The following is a 17582-nucleotide window of genomic DNA, read 5'->3' as shown; positions in this document are numbered from 1 at the left end:
GGAGAAAAAATCCGTAAAAAAAAATATATTTTTGACTTTTAAAATTCGCTATATAATTAATTAGAAGTATTTTAAAGCAATGAAATATCACAATCAATAGGAAAACTCATTTCAATACTCATTTTGAGCACAACAATACTAGATTTTGAGTTAAAGACCGCAAAATCCGAAAAACTGTAAAAATCTTTTTTGTTGCTCAGTGTTATCAATGAGGCGGTCGAGCTGATTCTAAGACATTTCTTATAATTAATTTTTTTTTACTATCGTTTTTTTTTAATTATTTTTATATGCATTTAACCACGGTGGTTTATGGCGCATTCGTATGTGCGAACACGTTCAATGTCCAAACACGCGAGATTTTCACCGGATGACGCTATCTGAATAGGATATTTCTTTTTGTTTCAGCACAGGTAGATTCGTCGGTAGTATTATATGTACGTATATGGTTGTGAAGATTATGGGGGATGGGTGGAGTAAAGAAGGGGTAGATGTTGGTGTGGAGGGTACTGAGGAGCGTTTCACTCGCGGTGTATCCACCGCTCGCGATGGGTGCGTTGCGGGCCGCCCCTGGAGCGAGCGGCCTGCCGCTACCCTTACCTACGCCCCTGGATTCTCCAGCGTCGCTCACCTCTCCTGAACCCCTTGAACAGTACACATCTAACGATCTGCTCACGCTAGCATTCAACCAAACGACCCAGGGCGAACCCTCTACCGACCTGTTGCTCTCCGACGTTTACTACCACGCGGAGCCCGACAGTGGTAAGATATACATATACATATATATACCTATACACACATACACATATCAATTTGTGTCCGTACACACATTTTAGACTACTTGTTGGTTGGTTGACCTTTGAATCTATGATAAAATAAGTAAAATGTACAGTAAAAATACAAATTTTGGATTTACCGGACACAATTTGTTTGTATTTTTCCGAATTGTACGCAGTTTGTTATTTTTTTGTTGTTGTTTGATAATGTTTATATTTTATATATTGGTAAATTTATTGGACTTTAAATGTGTTAAACGACTTGGATTGGTTTTATTTTTTAAATGCTGTTTTATAGATATAGGAATGAATTGAAGTTTTTTTGTATAATATTTATAATACTTATCAAAATAGTCGTTTTGGTGTCGGTGCAAAATTCGGCTAACCAAATAAACAAATAATTAAATATTGCAAAAACTATTACACGTACATATATACATATAATTAATTTTCTTATATGTACACGCATATTTTATTTTTATCTACCTATTTCGAATGCGTCATGCTAATTTTTTATATTTATTTTCCAGTTATAGTGATAATTCACGATGCTCTATCTCTACATATATTATATATATAAAATATTATATATATATATATATATATATATATATATATATATATATATATATATATATATATATATATATATATATATATACATTATATGTATGTATATACTGATTATATGTATGTATAATATATGAAAATTAATACCCATTCGTGGAATTTATGTATTAGAAAACGAATAAGACATTTCATTTTATGGAACTTGAAAAATCATATTTGATATTTGTTGAGGTTTTAATGTTAAGATTGCGTCACAAGCTTAAGGCTGCGTTTTATTTAAATGCTGCTAACAAAGAAAATTACACCCTAAAAGCCTGCATTTGGATAAGTGTATTTTTCATTTATGTGCATAGGTATTTCATAGTTTTGTCATTTTAAATACATTCAGGGCATTTAAGTAGAATGTTTCAATGAGTTTTATCAACATGTACATATTTACTATATACATACATACATATGTACATATATACATATATATATACACATTTAATTAAACAATAAGATTACGTTTTTAACAACTGAAAAAAGCTACGCAGTAACATATATTAATTTCTTTGAAAATTTTTGCTTGGAATTTGTTGGGTTTTGTTTTGTTTTTTCTTTAATTATTCGAATTTATTAAAGTGAATATTAATTATATTTTCGATTTCACTTTCAGATAAAAATGTCATCGGTTCAAATTAAGGTAAATTGCGACTTATTTCTGTTTCGGTACTTTTTGATTTAAATTAATTTTATACCCTCTTTATGTAAATAAAAAAATAGGATTTCGATTACGTTTGTATTGTCTTTTAAAAAGCAATTTCAATACTTTCATATTACATATTTATTATTATTATTTCGTATTAAGTATCGTATTACACTTTTATATAAGTGATAAAAGTGTAGACGAAATATGGAGGAATACTTATATTAAATCACGCTTAATGAAATATCTTGAGACATGAATTCTGTTTTCGATGCACGAATACGTGTATAAATTCTGTTTTCGGGGATGTTTTTATGATTTTGAACCGATTAGTGATTCAAATTGATTTAACTGGAAAGATAGTAGTATCAATTTTTTCGCAGAAAATTCATCTTTAATACAAATTTGAAAAATATAACAAGCATCTCTTTGATGTTTTTTTCAAGTTTATCAAGAGCTCAAATAATGCTTCATTTTAAACCAATATTGTCTAGTGTTGCTAAGTTTTATTCCCATATACATATGTACATACACCAATGCTGATATAGCACATAGAAACTAAATATCATCTCAAAGTACGTCCTGTTTTCAATATTGTCTGTATATACATAGTCTGTGAATTGTTTTAAATTCGAACAAATCATCTTTCCAACGTGAAATGTCTCTAAGAACGAAATTAAATTTTCCACCTGTTGTTCCCAACTGAAATACCCGGTCGCAAAACCTCTTTTTAATATCAAAAACATGAAAGGAAATTAAATATATGTTGTTTTGAATATTTATTAAAAGTATATGTATATGTATGTATATAAAAGTATGTATTATATGTACATACCTCTGCAGCAGGCTATAGTGAAAAATGGAAATGTTTATCATTAACAAGTGGATTTATTTTATTAATATTTTTTTTAGAATAATTTAGAATTTAATTAAAAAAAAAGCTCAATAGGCACCTATTTCAATGTGATTGGGTTGATTATGATTAGCTTTGACTAATAAAGGAGAATAAAAATTCACCGTTTTGCCAAAAAATTCCAAAAAAAGCTTGCCGCTCTCACAACGGCCATGTGTTTTTAGAAAACCGACGTTGTTTGCATGACATTTATTCGATTTAAAAAAATGCTGAAGAGTTTCTTTTGTATTCATCATTATTTTCAATACAAAAAATGTACGAATTTTATGAAATATAAGCAGATCAAAATTTCATTCGTCGACTTGAAAACGCGTTAAAGGCTACAATTAATTTTATTTTATTTTAAGCCTGTAGAATTTTTTTTTATTTATTGAAAAATCCACAGACAACAATATGTAGAAATGCATAAAAATAAAGAGTAAATATAACAAAATAACATCCGAGTCAACTTACAGATTTTTACAAGTTACATAAAATGGTGCATAGAGTTATAACAAATGATATAGAAAATAAAAAATACTAAAACATGACTAAATAGAACATTGCATAACTAAACTTAAAGTGTTAAATTATTGGAAAAAGGTTATATAATAGAAGAAGAAATGGATCAATAGGTCAAGATTCTCCTGTGGTAGTCCTGAATTGATGTAAGGAAATACTGAACAGATCAACCTCATTTAGCCCCTCGTTAAACATGCGATGAACACGCTGTGGATAAGAATATTTTAGGCAATTGGTTTTAAAAAGATTAAGTGAAAAGAGTGCAACGTGTCTAAAATACCTAACTGGGATCCTGAAACCAACCTTACTTAGTAAATCAGAACAATCAAGGAAACCATTTAGGAGCCTTTAGAAGAATGTAGCATCAATGAGTCGTCGCCTGACAGAAAGATTGTTGAAAGATAGGATTTTTAAAATATCGGGAACAGTAGTATGGGTGTAGGTAGGAAAAAGGTAGCGTAAGGATTTAATAAATTTAAGTTGGACTTTTTCAATACAATTAATATGGGATAAATAAAAATAGTTTAAGCATATAGAATACATACATACATATGTATGTACATATGTACAATGTAAATATTACAAAAATATTAAAGTTTTGTTTCAACTTTGTGGATGAAAGCAAATAGTTGTGCCCATTTGATAGAATTTTTGACCAATATTTTGCTTACTCTACATACAGAGATAAATAAAAACTTTTATCTTTAATTTGATATTTAAAATTACTTTGATAAATTTACAGATTTACACGTTTCGGTTGCACGCATTTATACAGAACATTATATATTTATTTAATTTTCAAATAAATGGTATCAATATTCATTTTACACCAAAAACGCTGTGCGAAAGAATATTAAAAATATACGTCACTCTCACGGAAACACAATGAACACAATACATCACGTTCGCCAGGTGTAGATGAACCATTATAATTCTGTATTATCAAATTATGCATTAAAAAAAAACGATAGGATATTTGACGTAATTAAATTTTACACAAAAATGTTGAAAAGGTCTTGAATATGATGCGTCCTTGATAATATCGACATTCGTACCAATCATACATCATATCAATCTAAAAAATCCATATATATATTTATTATTTTCACGAAAGCTATTATATAATGGGTCGAAGAAAGATTCGTGACCAGTATATTTAATTTTTTTTTCTTCGAGTATTTCCGAACACAAAAATGCGTAGATTGAATTGAATTTGAATAAAATTAATTATGTGAACATTTTAATTGAAAGCAATCTATTGTATCACGTATTGATATTCAAAGGAGAAAATAAGATATTTTAAAATACAACCAAATTTTTTATATGTACTTACACACGAGTAGAAAAAAATTCCGACATAAAACATTACAGAACGTTTCGAATATATTTCATATAATTTTAATAATTAATTTTTTTAGACACATGTCGGTTGAAATGTATGCATTACATATACATATGTACATACCTACATATATGTAACTCGTTAAATATGTTTTTGTTATTTTTTGACCAGTCTTTGTGAGAGATAACGAAAAAAAATACATAAATTAATTTACGTGCATAAAGCAAAATCAGGGAGATCATGAGAAGGTGGAAGGATGCTAAGGGTGGCTGAGTACGCCCCGGTCACGGGGGCTGAATGCACGCAGCCCCAGGAGCTGGCAGTCAGGTCATTGTCAATCGATCGTCCAGGTGCAAGGTCAACTGTTCGCGGTCACTCCATTCAGGACGACCTATATTGATTCATATATACATTACTGGGAATACTACTACGTGACTTGACTTGATTTGTGTATTATCATTATGACATACATATGTACATACATACATATATGCCTTATACATAGTATTAAATATTATACTTATAGTTTCACTTCAAATTATTCAAAAGCATTCCTATTTTTTAATTCGATTCAATAATTATTCTAACAATGTCGTATCAATATAAAATTTGGAATTTAAACGAACGCTCTAGCTTAAAAAATCTTGAAAACATGAAAATAGTTGCTATTTCTCATATATTTCATCGTTGGAAACATTTCTTTTTTATATTTGATATGTGAACATCGATCGATCTGTAACGGATATTCGTAACTGTCGCATAAATTTAGCAAAGGTAATACATGTGTACATATGCACATATGTACCATTCATATAAGTAAAAACATTAGAACTGTCAAAACTCAACTGTTATATTACAACAGGCGCACATTATTGAAAGTATAATGCACTTGTAGAGCTATAATTTACTAGTTGAATTGTATTCGAATATGAATGACCTAAAACTCCAGTTCAAATATATGGTGTCCAGTCAAATCCGCGCGGTCAATAAGCGCGCTGACATTACCGCGCCACGACAAAACCGCGACAGACATAATCGCGCGCCAACAACGGAATAAAATACGGATGAAGATATACAATTAAGGCAATAAACATGATACTTTTTATTTTGTTATTGTCTTCAATGTTGTATTATGGTTTAGCATAGTCCAATATGTATTTATCACTGGATCTACATACGTACATATATATACATATTTATACATATATGTACATATATTTTTAATGCTTAGAAGACGGCTTAAAGCAACGAAATAATTTAAATGAACCTACGAAATAATTTAAAAAAGATAGTTTGATTTAATAAGTATTTCAGGGAGATCCAATGATAATTTAATCCATAGTTTTAACATTTTTTTAACAGGTGTATACAGATAAATTTAATAATAATAGAAGGGCCCTTACGAATAAATAATTGTTGTCAATATTACGCGGTAAATATCTATAAATACGCTACAACGCACGGAATACAGTTGGATCAATCTACTTATAAAAATGTATCCCATGTTGTTTATTATGTGTTTTTGAATGCATTGTGCAATTTTTACCGATGCTTGCCCATATTGTGAGTAATATAAACATACAGAGAAGTTTTTATCGCACCAAGCATCAAATACGACTGATGCTAAAATTATTTAGGATTGTCTATGGACAATCGTCACTTGACAACAATATGACGCCTAAAGCCACTTCTATTAATATAACATTTCTCTGGGTGTACGTATATGTATATCTATATTTGAAACAAGGCAAGTCTGAATACTTACACATAAATATAGCCAATATATTATTATATGTATGTAGGTAGTCGTCGTATAGTCAATATAGTAGGTAGTAAAACATTTTTTTACTACTCTACTTGCATTTGAAACGATTGATAAGACTGTTGACTTGATAAGTCTGAATATAATTTGTAAAACATCGAGTTCAACAGACGAGTTCGATTTCGAAACAACAGACGAGTTCGATTTCGCATCCAGTCCCACCCATACGACATCAAAGAAAGCCAAATCGAAACAGATACTACTCCCTCTCGAGATAACGCGCAAGCGCAACTTGCATCTGACAGCGGATTCTGGCGCGATTTTGTCGGCGCGCGGCTATGTCGCCACCCGGTTATGTCTGTCGCGGTTTCGTCGCGGCGCGTTAATGTCGACGCGCTTATGTTGGGGCGCTTATTGACCGCGCGGAAAGTCGGAGTACCGGAATATACACATATGTAATATAAAAAAAAAAACTAAAAATACACTTCGTCTGTAACATGGACATATTCATTTGAAAGTCCACTTTTTTTATTTCGAGAAATATCTTGAGTTATTTGAGCCGTTATTATATTGAAAGTGGCTTAAGTCCACTTTTCTTCATTTTGAGAAATATCTCGCAAAACGATAAATATGTTTTGCGTTTTACAATATTTAAAAATACTAGTTGACTGTAATAAGTTTATTCTGCTATTCCGAGATTCTGAACCTATCGAATAAAAATAACTGAACTAATAATTTGTGAATTAAGTCAAACAGAAATAGTATTTTTGGAATTGAAAATCGGATTTTCGCCACTTTCAAATATAACGGTTCATATGTTCTCTTATATGTATATGATTTAGCTAAAACAGCAGTAACCGACATGATCTATTCATATTATACAGCAGTACCGAAACGTCTCAAGAAGAACTGGTTTTCTATGGCCATTGTAAAAATATTCATGTGGCTAATGTAAAAATATTTACAATAGTGGCGAGTGTTTCCATGTGCAAATTAATATTTTCGAAAACGTCATATTGTAACAATATCGGCTCGACGGAACTACGCAAGCAACATCATAATTAAGCTGATTATGCCTTGCACTCGTCCGAAACAAGTATTATATAAACGTGCTGAAAACGGTCGGTGGTGTATAACATGAATATAAGTAGTCTTTTCTATGCAGCTGTCGGCGTGCTATGCTGGATCATAATAACGGACCTTATGTAAGTCTTATGTAAGGTCAAATTATTATTATTACTTTATCTACATATGTACATATGTATGTATATACGTAGTAACAATAGATGAAGTTTTGTGATCATGCGAAAATTCGAATTCGAGATTTTGACTGATTCGAACTCAGAATCGATCACTGATCACGTTTTCATGATCTAGAAAAAATGTGTGTGTGGCTGTATGTGTGTCTGTGTGTCTGTGTTTCTGTGTATTTGAACACCGGCAGCCGAGTTTTTTCGACCCCTTAAATATTTGTGCTCTTCACGAAAAAATTCAATTAAAATTATTGTATCAATATGATGAAAATAAAAAAAAATCATTAAATTTAATAAACCGGAAGTGGGATTTTTTCCTCTTAGAAAGGTCAAAAATGTTGTGACAACGATTCTTTCCACACCCCTGAACGTATCAAGCTGAAAATTTATATTTGTATTCATTATGTAATTAGAGTTGATAATGCTTTGGTCAGAATCCGTAAACCGGAATATTTCATTATTTTATTGTGAATTTTAAAATTGTGTTTATTGAATTTAATTTAATTGTGTATAATAACTATAGTGATTTTAAGTAATAAAAAAATTCGAACCAAATCCGACAACCGGTAGTAGAACTTTTGTCTTGGGTAAGTTTCGCTACATTTGCGCTCAAATTTTATCGAAAATGCTCTCATAGTTGGTATGTGTGTGAACGTGTATGTATGTATGTTTAATTATTGAATTTTGTTTTTTATCCTTCTTATATTCCTCAAATCCATAGATAAAGTCGTTTATATACATACATTCAGCCAGTAGCCCCAAGCAGACTTTATTTGAACAGGATTGCTATTTCGAATTCCGTATTCATAACTCCTTCCATTTTTTCACTAAAAAATTTACTCGTATCACCGAATTTAATAACCACATGAGCTAAAAAACACGCTTCTCAAATATTATATAAAAGTATCAAGATTGACGTCTTTCATTTTACGGGATTTTCGCGGATCACTTTCTGATCCGATTTTTCTACGATACTAAATGGAATATTTCAAATTCGGTTGTTCTCCATTTGCATCGACGAATATTATTCGAATATGATTCCAAATCTTTGAAATTTTACACTCTCTGACTAAACGATATATGCAATCTGATATATGTACCTTGTTAAATTTAGAATAGCTGTCACACTTTCTTTGTGCTAGGCATACAAAATATAGATATATTTCGAAAAGCTTTGATTGTTCTTCGTTAATATTTATGTATGTATATTATCAAGATTCGGTTGAACGATATATTATATGTACCTTTTTAAATTTAAAGGTCGCTTAACTTTAATTAACTATATTATTAACTCTTCGCAAATCCCTTTTATGTAATAATTTAAATATAAATAGGCACACCGTATTCTTGTAACCGAATATTATTTGCAAATATTATTCTAAAAATCTCAGCCTTAAATTCATATGCATGTGTTATGGAAATTTAGGAAAAAATCATTCGTTTTTTATATAACGATAATATATTTTATGTCATATTGAAAAATTGTGGGTGATAATGGGTGATTTATTACATCAACGGGAATTTGTGAATCATGACAAATTCGAATGAAATCGACTGAAATATAATATTAGTATTCTATTTTGATGTTGACTAGTTCGTAATGTGTAATAATCGCCAGTAAATGCCTCTTCAGTCGTGTATAGGTTGAAAGAGAGCACGATGATGCGCATTCGCCTCACAAACTCGAAATGAGCTTTCACATGAAACGAGCTCGAAGCTTTTGTTTGACTCCGAATGAAAAATTGCGATGAAAATGTTAATACGACTGTAATGAGAACCAAGAGCAAAATAAAAATAAAGCTTGCTGGAAGAGAAAGCTTTCGACGACCTAGCCCGCAGTGAGTTTTATCTTCCCATGAGTGCATCACATTTTTTTGTGATGCACATAAAAATACGTGCGTGGACTTTTGGCTGAACGAACACGTGGCCAATGGACTTTAGGCCGACAGATGCTTGGCTGACGTACTTTTGCCCGATCAAAAAATTTAATTTCATTTAAACCAGCAGTGGATGGCGGATGGCTTTGACTGGTGGTGATGATGATGATGATGTTAAAAGAGATAATAACAAGCGGCATTTGTAGGTCCGCGGCGCAAAAAGGTTTAAGTAGCACTGGGCTAGGGCACATAAAAAACAGCGAAATTTTTAATATAGAAATATTTTTACTTGAAAAGGACATCTCATATCATAAAAAACTCGTAAAACATAATAAATAATATATAATACTTTTGCACTGTCAGCTCACTCGTGCCTTAAACCTCGTTTCTATCGCATACTATTTACTAAATACAAATATTGAATAGAGGTTAAACAAATTATAATTTCATTCGCCCAAATGTCCTTCGCCCTAATGTCCGTCCGGCCAAGCGTCCGTCGGCTTAGTTTCTTATATTACCTATGTTTCTTATATTTATACCCTTATATTTCTTATTATTTCGATAACTACAATACCGGTGACCGTCACTGCATCGAAAGGTCGTTTACTAAAAATCTAAAAAGTTCGTTTACCATAAATACATATGAAAAGCGGGTAGTATATATGTATATGTACATTATCAGTGGCGGGCGGTAAAACTCTCTCTCCCCCCGTCGTACAGCCTTACTTAATTTGCGCGAGCAGGATACAAGAGGAACAGGCTTTTCATCCCGTATCCTGACCGCACAAATTAAGCAAGGCTGTACGACAAAAAGAGAGATAATTTCAACGCATGCCATTGATATATATTATATATATACATATTACCGTTTACCATGCATATATTCTATTTGATCTTTCGACTAAAGATCTTTCGATTTTCACACAAATGACAGTGTTCGACTGCGACTACATTTGGCTAGTGAACTTAACCCAGGTAAGGACTTGTAACGCAATGTAACGTAATATGTCACCTGCTTTGGGACCCCAACATAAACTCAGTTTGTGAAAGTTAAAATTTTTGATTTTTGGCAAGCTTTTGAGGCCAAATGCCACTCTGTGCGACTTTACGACGCAATATATAGTCGCACTCTGTAATGTACATATGTATATGTACGTAAAATGTAATCCGATTTTGCCTTGCACTATACCAAAATAAGCATGAATGTGCCGAAATCGAGTGGTGCTATATAGTATGAACAGAAATAGTCTTTTTCGTGCTGGCCGGTGCTGTATTTTGCCGAGCTGTTGGCGTGCAGTATAAGCAGACTTGTATGCATTATTGACGGAGAATTCTAAATTTTCAATAAAATCATGATATTTTATTGCGAAATTGCTACTGTATTTTATAGAGAATCATATCGAAATTTTAATTGCAGCCTTCATTATATTCTGCTGGCTTATGACTTCTCTAGCATAAATTATATTATAACAAAATGCAATTTGCGATGACGGATTTTATTACATAGACAGTTATCTACACTGTTATTCTAGTGAAATGCGATAGTTATGTAAGCTGAAAATAAGGTATTCGTAATAAAATTGCTTTAAATATTAATTTACCAATGCAAGGTTATATTGATGCAGACATTTCAAGACAATTGCAGAAATGAAACATTGGTATGAATAAGTTTCACAAACTCAGAATGCCGTCAAATTTTAATGTTTTCGCACAAAATTTGCATTTAATTTGCATAAAGCGTAACTTTCACACGGACAACTTAATTTCATGCTACCTTCTAGCTCGAAAGGGAAAACCCTTAGCTTATATACTATTTAATTATTAATTTTACAAAAGTAAGGTTTTTTTTAGGTATGTGTTGTTTTAAGCGACACTTAGATAAATATGTCCAATTTGTACAACTTGTGTGGAAATCAAATAAAACAATTTGCTGGACTAATTCGATTAATTTTATAATCTTTAATTTTAGTGCCGAAATTTGCGACTAGTGTCTAAATAAATAGTGACTAAATTTATATAGTGTGATTCCTACTTTAGGTGCCGCTATTATCGAGACATGGAAAACGAACCAAATCTGACGTGCGATGGTGTGGAAGTTAAAGTGTCATTGAATGGAAATGCAACGGTGCATGAAAATTGTCATTTGCATTAAATAGTGACATGTTTTCAAATGGATGTCATTTTACGGAAATTTTAACGTAAAATGAAATATCCGTTTTCTGTCGAAGTATGTTACTGACATTTTACTATTTCAAAAATTCAAATTACAATCGACAGTGAGAACTCGTATTGTACTAAGTATAATACGCGCACTATCGAATTTCTTTTTATTACTAGCCTCTTCTTACTTCGCTTTCGATTTTTACGTCTGATTTCGTCTGACGAATTTGGGTTCTTGTCCGATCGTTTTCAAACTTTGCCATTTTGCTCGGTTTGGTCATCAATGTATGTGGAAATTTAGTCCGCTATTAGGATGGTGAAAAATAATCGAAATAGACACGTTTTAAAATACTCCATTACCTTTCTCGGTGACGTCTATTGTCCACATTGCCGGATTTATCCCCACTATTCCGATCGTTTTTTTCCCTTTTCGCCACCCTCTCGGTATGTCAGATTTTAATTGTTTAAACGCCTATAACTTTTTCTTTTTTAACTGTATATATTTTTTAATTTCAGTCTTTTTAAGTGTCTTGAAACTTTTTACTTTATCTATGTACGTAGTAACAATAGATGAAGTTTTGTGATCATGCGAAAATTCGAACTCGAGATTTTGACTGATTCGAACTCAGAATCGATTACTGATCACGTTTTAATGATCTAGAAAAAATGTGTGTGTGTCTGTATGTGTGTCTGTGTGTGTGTCTGTGTGTGTGTCTGTGTGTGTGTCTGTGTGTGTGTCTGTGTACTTTGGGGATTTTTTCAACACCGTTAGTCCTATCGAACCAAAACTTAGTATCGGTTAATGAAATTCTTATAGACACTACGTAAATTTTTTTCAAATTTTTAAGTTGACCGGAAATGGTACCTCCCCTTATAGGTGTCCTCTTTTTTTTAAGTTTTTGAATTCGATTTTCTCCCAAACTACTAACTGAATCGGACTGAATTTTTTTTGCATGTACTAGAAATAATAATTTTTATAATTTTATATTTTTTAAATATTTTTATCGAGGTTTTTTATGTTTTTCTCAAAAGCCTTTTGATTATTCGAACTGAAATTTCATATCGATCAGTTAAGGCTCAATACCAAGTTATGTATAAAATTTGGTAAGCGTCCGTCGACCGGAAGTGGCAGTTTACTCTTGTTCGATTTTTCTTCCACTATTTTTTTCGACCCCTTAAACATGTGTGGTCTTCACGAAAAAATGCAAGTATAATTCTTGTATCAATGTGATTAAAATAAAAAAAAATCACTAATTTTAATAAACCGGAAGTGGGATTTTTTCCCTTCCGGAAGCATCCGGAAGGAAGGTCAAAATGTTGTCGCCTGGATCCTGACCACACCCCTGAACGTATTAAGCTGAAAATTTATATTTATATTATTTATGTACTAACTTAGATTTGGTAACGTTTTGGTCAGAATTCGTATACCGGAAGTAGTATTTTTTTTAAAAACAATATTTCATTATTTTTTCATTATTTTATTTTGACCTTTTAAATTATTTTAAGCGTCTTGATATTTATTGTGTATAATAAAGATAGTGATTTTAAGTAAAAATAAAAAATAAAATCATCAAATTTAATGAACCGGAAGTGGGATTTTCTCCTATTAGAAAGGTCAAAAATGTTGTCGCCTGGATCCTGTCCACACCCCTGAACGTATTAAGCTGAAAATTTATATTTGTGTTGTTTATGTACTAACTTAGATTTGGTAACGTTTTGGTCAGAATTCGTAAACCGGAAGTAGTATTTTTTTTAAAAACAATATTTCATTATTTTTTCATTAATTTATTTTGACCTTTTAAATTATTTTAAGCGTCTTGATATTTATTGTGTATAATAAAGATAGTGATTTTAAGTAAAAATAAAAAATAAAATCACCAAATTTAATGAACCGGAAGAGAGATTTTCTCGTCTTAGAAAGGTCAAAAATGTTGTCGCCTGGATCCTGACCAAACCCCTAAACGTATTAAGCTGAAAATTTATAATTGTATTCTTTATGTATTAACTTAGATTTGGTAACATTTTGGTCAGAATTCGCAAACCGGAAGTAGTATTTTTTTTTAAAACAATATTTCATTATTTTTTCATTATTTTATTTTGACCTTTTAAATTATTTTAAGCGTCTTGATATTTATTGTGTATAATAAAGATAGTGGTTTTAAGTAAAATTAAAAAATTAAATCACCAAATTTAATGAACCGGAAGAGAGATTTTCTCGTCTTAGAAAGGTCAAAAATGTTGTCGCCTGGATCCTGTCCACACCCCTGAACGTATTAAGCTGAAAATTTATATTTGTGTTGTTTATGTACTAACTTAGATTTGGTAACGTTTTGGTCAGAATTCGTAAACCGGAAGTAGTATTTTTTTTAAAAACAATATTTCATTATTTTTTCATTAATTTATTTTGACCTTTTAAATTATTTTAAGCGTCTTGATATTTATTGTGTATAATAAAGATAGTGATTTTAAGTAAAAATAAAAAATAAAATCACCAAATTTAATGAACCGGAAGAGAGATTTTCTCGTCTTAGAAAGGTCAAAAATGTTGTCGCCTGGATCCTGACCAAACCCCTAAACGTATTAAGCTGAAAATTTATAATTGTATTCTTTATGTATTAACTTAGATTTGGTAACATTTTGGTCAGAATTCGCAAACCGGAAGTAGTATTTTTTTTTAAAACAATATTTCATTATTTTATTTTGACCTTTTAAATTATTTTAAGCGTCTTGATATTTATTGTGTATAATAATAATAGTGGTTTTAAGTAAAATTAAAAAATTAAATCACCAAATTTAATGAACCGGAAGAGAGATTTTCTCGTCTTAGAAAGGTCAAAAATGTTGTCGCCTGGATCCTGTCCACACCCCTGAACGTATTAAGCTGAAAATTTATATTTGTGTTTTTTATGTACTAACTTAGATTTGGTAACGTTTTGGTCAGAATTCGTAAACCGGAAGTAGTATTTTTTTTAAAAACAATATTTCATTATTTTTTCATTAATTTATTTTGACCTTTTAAATTATTTTAAGCGTCTTGATATTTATTGTGTATAATAAAGATAGTGATTTTAAGTAAAATTAAAAAATTAAATCACCAAATTTAATGAACCGGAAGTGGGATTTTCTCCTATTACAAAGGATAAAAATGTTGTCGCCTGGATCCTGTCCACACCCCTAAACGTATTGAGCTGAAAATTTATATTTGTATTCTTTATGTACTAACTTAGATTTGATAACGTTTTGGTCAGAATTTGTAAACCGGAAGTAGTATTTTTTTTTAAAACAATATTTCATTATTTTATTTTGACCTTTTATATTATTTTTATCCTCTTGATATTTAATGTGTATTATAATTATACTGATTTTAAATAATAAAAAAAATTTGAACAAAATCCGACAACCGGAAGTAGAACTTTTGTCTTGTGCAAGTATTTGCATATATTCGCGCTCAATTTGTATCGCTATCATAGTTATTAGTTCAATATTGAATTTTGTTTTGTAACCTTCTTATATTCCTCAAATACATAGATAAAGTCATGGGTTGGTCACACCCGAATTTTTTTTAATGGAAAATATGGAAACCCGATTTTTTTTAATGGAAAATACATACATACATATGAACATACATATGTATGTAAAGTATGTATTTATATACGATACATTTTTTTTAACCAAAACTACATGGACATTTTTTTAATTATATTTACCATGGTACCATTACGGGATGCCCTAAGGCAGAGGTGTCCAAACCACGGCTCGCGGGCCAAATTTGGCCTGCGAGCGAAAAAATCTGGCCCTCAACATTTATATTTATTTTAGCCTCTACTCTATTTTGGATATGTACATCATACATATATGTATACATTTTTAATATTTATCAGTTACAAAAATCGGGATCCTAAACTGAAACATAAATCCGGATCCGGAATTGAAAAATTAATCCGGATCCGTAACTGAAACAGGAACCTGGATCCGGAATTTAAGTAAAAATCAGGAACCGGAACTGAAACAGGAATCCGGATCCGAAACTGAAAATTATACAAATATGGCAAGGAACTCGGCCGACGAAACGATTCCTTCTGAAAAAATCAGCGCGGAGCACGCGGAAACCTAAAAAATGTTGAATTCTCGATCAATTGTTCGACAAATCATTCAGATGATTAAGTTTTGAAAACAAACAAGATTTTAAGAACGTTAGGCTACTTAGGATATTTTTGCTAGCACAAAAATGGAAAATTATACTTATGCCTTCAAGACGGATTATTTTAAAAAATCTTTGAATATACCTAGTCCCCTTTTTACATACCTCTTATATAGTTCACATGGTTCTAACGGCACCCCACTGATATGTACATATTTAAATTTATAATATTATTATAAATTTGTAATTACAATCAAATAATGGTGACAAATAAGGGTTGGTGATTCATTTTTTAGGAACCATTTCAAAGAACCAAAAAAAATCCCGTTCTTTGAATTAAAATTCAAAAAGAGATATTTCAAAAATTTCCAATTCGTTATTAGTATTAATTGGCCAAAGTTAAAAGTTTTACTCATCTTTCTTATGATAAACTTTATTAAACGGATAATATATGTACTTCTTTTAACAAATAATACGGCGTACTCGTACATAAGCAGTGTTATCTGAGCATTCAATAAAAGCATCAAACGCAAATAATTACTTAAGCGAATAACTTCTTAATGGGGTAAAACGAGTTCATTTTTACGGGCATTTTCCAAATTAAAGACTTTCAAAATGCCCAGGAGGAGAAGACATCTGACTCAAGAAAACTTGCCGGACTCAAAAATATCCAAAGACCTTCTATTCGTATTATTTAATTCGCATAGGGAAAGTTTACGCCGTCTTTTGTAATTTTCAATTACAATTTTACTGATCTGATGAAAATTCAGCAGCGCATACATACATACATGAAAATATAAGAGATAAATACAGTGTATGTACTTTAGCGCGCCTTGATCATTTTTCAAATAAATATATGAAACCGTACATAAGAAATACAGATCCATAAACGCGATATTAAAATCTAAATGACTTTAAGATAAACACTGAAATTATTATATTGGATACATAAACGGTGCCAAAGGTACGCTAGTCCAGCGGTTCCCAACCATTTTTGACTCGCATACCATATGGTAGTACATAGCGCTAAATTGTACCTACATATAAAAATTATTATATTTCATGAAATTTGTTGTTGCTAGTGCAATTATTATATATAATATTTGCATGGTAAGGAATGTGAAGACAGGATACACGCAATATGTAGATCTGTTTTGATAAGAAATTTTTTGGAAAAAAGTTATAATATTGCGGAGTCACAATTATAATATGCTCAAAGTTTAATATATTTATCTACTATTTTGTCATACTTCTATTATTGATAAATGGTTTTATCTAATAAAAACCAGTTATCGCTAATAAGCGCTGTCAAATAATACCTAGCCAAAAAATAATAACCTTATTTATTCGATTTATTATTCAGTTTTTAAATGCTATAACTTGAAATTTAAATCAAGTTTTCTTTTTCCTTGGTAGCTCTTTGAAAATTTTCATTATCAAAGGGGTTTGAAATCCAATTTTTGCTTCTTAAGGTTTGGGGAAGCACTGCGTAAAAGACGATTTCAGCCCTATTAAATGTTCAATTATTTTTTCACGTATATTCCGAAACATACTATTCTTGTTTTCAGAAAAGAAATTACATATGTAAAGTTTCAAATACTT

The 17582-nt window shown here is 30.8% G+C and overlaps 1 protein-coding gene across 1 annotated transcript in view; it reads left to right on the top strand.

The window, feature by feature from the left end:
* The first annotated feature begins 526 nt into the window (after positions 1 to 526).
* Positions 527 to 17582, top strand: part of LOC143913428 (synaptotagmin-10-like) — a 68660-nt gene continuing 51604 nt past the window's right edge. Inside the window, exon 1 of the mRNA XM_077433243.1 lies at positions 527 to 759. Within this exon, the coding sequence (XP_077289369.1) occupies positions 546 to 759 (214 nt within the window). The 5' untranslated portion in view covers positions 527 to 545. The remainder of the gene's footprint in view (positions 760 to 17582) is intronic.

This window comes from Arctopsyche grandis, chromosome 1 (assembly GCF_051622035.1).
Source record: "Arctopsyche grandis isolate Sample6627 chromosome 1, ASM5162203v2, whole genome shotgun sequence".
NCBI lineage: Eukaryota > Metazoa > Arthropoda > Insecta > Trichoptera > Hydropsychidae > Arctopsyche > Arctopsyche grandis.
Note: the sequence above shows the minus strand (reverse complement) of the source record. Positions and strands in the feature narration are given on the sequence as shown.